The 1,285-nt window shown below is 48.2% G+C and overlaps 1 protein-coding gene across 3 annotated transcripts in view; it reads right to left on the bottom strand.

The window, feature by feature from the left end:
• Nucleotides 1-995, bottom strand: part of nfic (nuclear factor I/C) — a 55,464-nt gene extending 54,469 nt beyond the window's left edge. Inside the window, exon 1 of one of the 3 annotated variants that reach the window (XM_069151031.1) lies at nucleotides 565-995. In XM_069151031.1, coding sequence (XP_069007132.1) covers nucleotides 565-645 — 81 coding nt within the window. In that variant the 5' untranslated portion in view covers nucleotides 646-995. The remainder of the gene's footprint in view (nucleotides 1-564) is intronic. The other 2 variants (XM_069151028.1, XM_069151029.1) reach the window with 2 other exon arrangements.
• Between the last annotated feature and the right edge of the window lie 290 nt (nucleotides 996-1,285).

Raw genomic sequence — 1,285 nt, 5'->3', positions numbered from 1 at the left:
ATTCGGCACAGATATAATGATCAAAAAGAGCTTCCTGTCAGTAAAATATTAACTTTAATCATGGTTTTACGCTGCTAGCTTCCGGTGAGTTGGACGGAAAGCACTGACTGGATGAACGGGCTACACGACTGTCAAAGTTTAGATTTGATGTTAAATGTCGGTGTTTTGTGTGTCTTGCGTGTGCCGAATGTGAGAATGGGTCTTGGCAAGTCAACGCTCTTTTCGACGTGTGTTGTGTCGGTGTGTATGTTTGCCATCGTTCAAGGGACATTTTATTTGCCAGATTGTGAATGAGATGCTGCGACAGATTTACTCCATAAGAAAAACGTCACGGGTCGGACCGTCATTTTCGGACACTGCAACAAACTAAAAGACGGAGAGAATGTGTTGTGTTTGACAGTTGGAGAAACGGCCGCCGCGCTCTGCTCTGCTCCACTTCCAGCTGCGTAGCCTTTGTTACTCATTCAACTCCTCGCATTGCGTCTTTTTGGAAAACACGGAACAGCACGCCAATAGGAAGAGACTCTCTACTACAGTATTGTACCGGAACAGGTTTTGTCCTACCATGTCGAAGCTGAGCCGCCACCGGGGGAAGTTCGCGCTGATCTCAGTGCCTGCCCATCTCGCGCTGTCGTTCGTTATCATTCCATTTCCATCATTGTGCGCGTGCCAGCTGGAGTAAATCCGCGGTGCTCGAGACCAGAAACGTCCCGCGTCAGGCTCCGGGCTCCGCGGCAGTAACCCCCCCACCCCCGCCCGGTAGGCTGCGGCAGAGCAGCGTCGTGCTACCTTAACCTTCTACCTCTCCTCTCCGGCTCCGTCCCTCTCTGCTCTTCTTCACATCTCCAACCATTTTCCTTCCTTTCTATCACTTGTTCCTCCCGTCGCTCTTTGATCACTTTCTGTACCCTCTCCCCTTGTTTCATCGGTCTAACTTTATCCTCTGCTGTCTTCCTTTTTAACAGGCAAGTGAATGTGCAGAGTCCATTTGCTTGATGTTGAACAAGGGACCTTAATGTGTGAGAGTGAGGTGCATGTCCACCTGCAGCTCTGAAATCTGCATGTGTCGGGTACAAGTTTCTTATTCACTAATGAGTCACCGATAAATAAACACAAAAGGGGATCTGGAGTCCTTCATTCTTTCCCAGGAACAAAGAGAACTATAAGAACACATCTCTGCTGCGGGATTGCGCGCGTCTCCAGTTTACAAAAAATGGCGCATTATTGAAATCTAAAATATGACAGAGGAGACCCTGAACTGTTGAGCAGCTAAAATAAAAACTTA

Source organism: Embiotoca jacksoni, unplaced genomic scaffold (genome assembly GCF_022577435.1).
Source record: "Embiotoca jacksoni isolate LCO1_2020_lvr unplaced genomic scaffold, fEmbJac1.0.p SCAF_16, whole genome shotgun sequence".
In the NCBI taxonomy this organism is placed as follows: domain Eukaryota; kingdom Metazoa; phylum Chordata; class Actinopteri; family Embiotocidae; genus Embiotoca; species Embiotoca jacksoni.
This window is presented reverse-complemented; position numbering and strand designations above follow the sequence as displayed.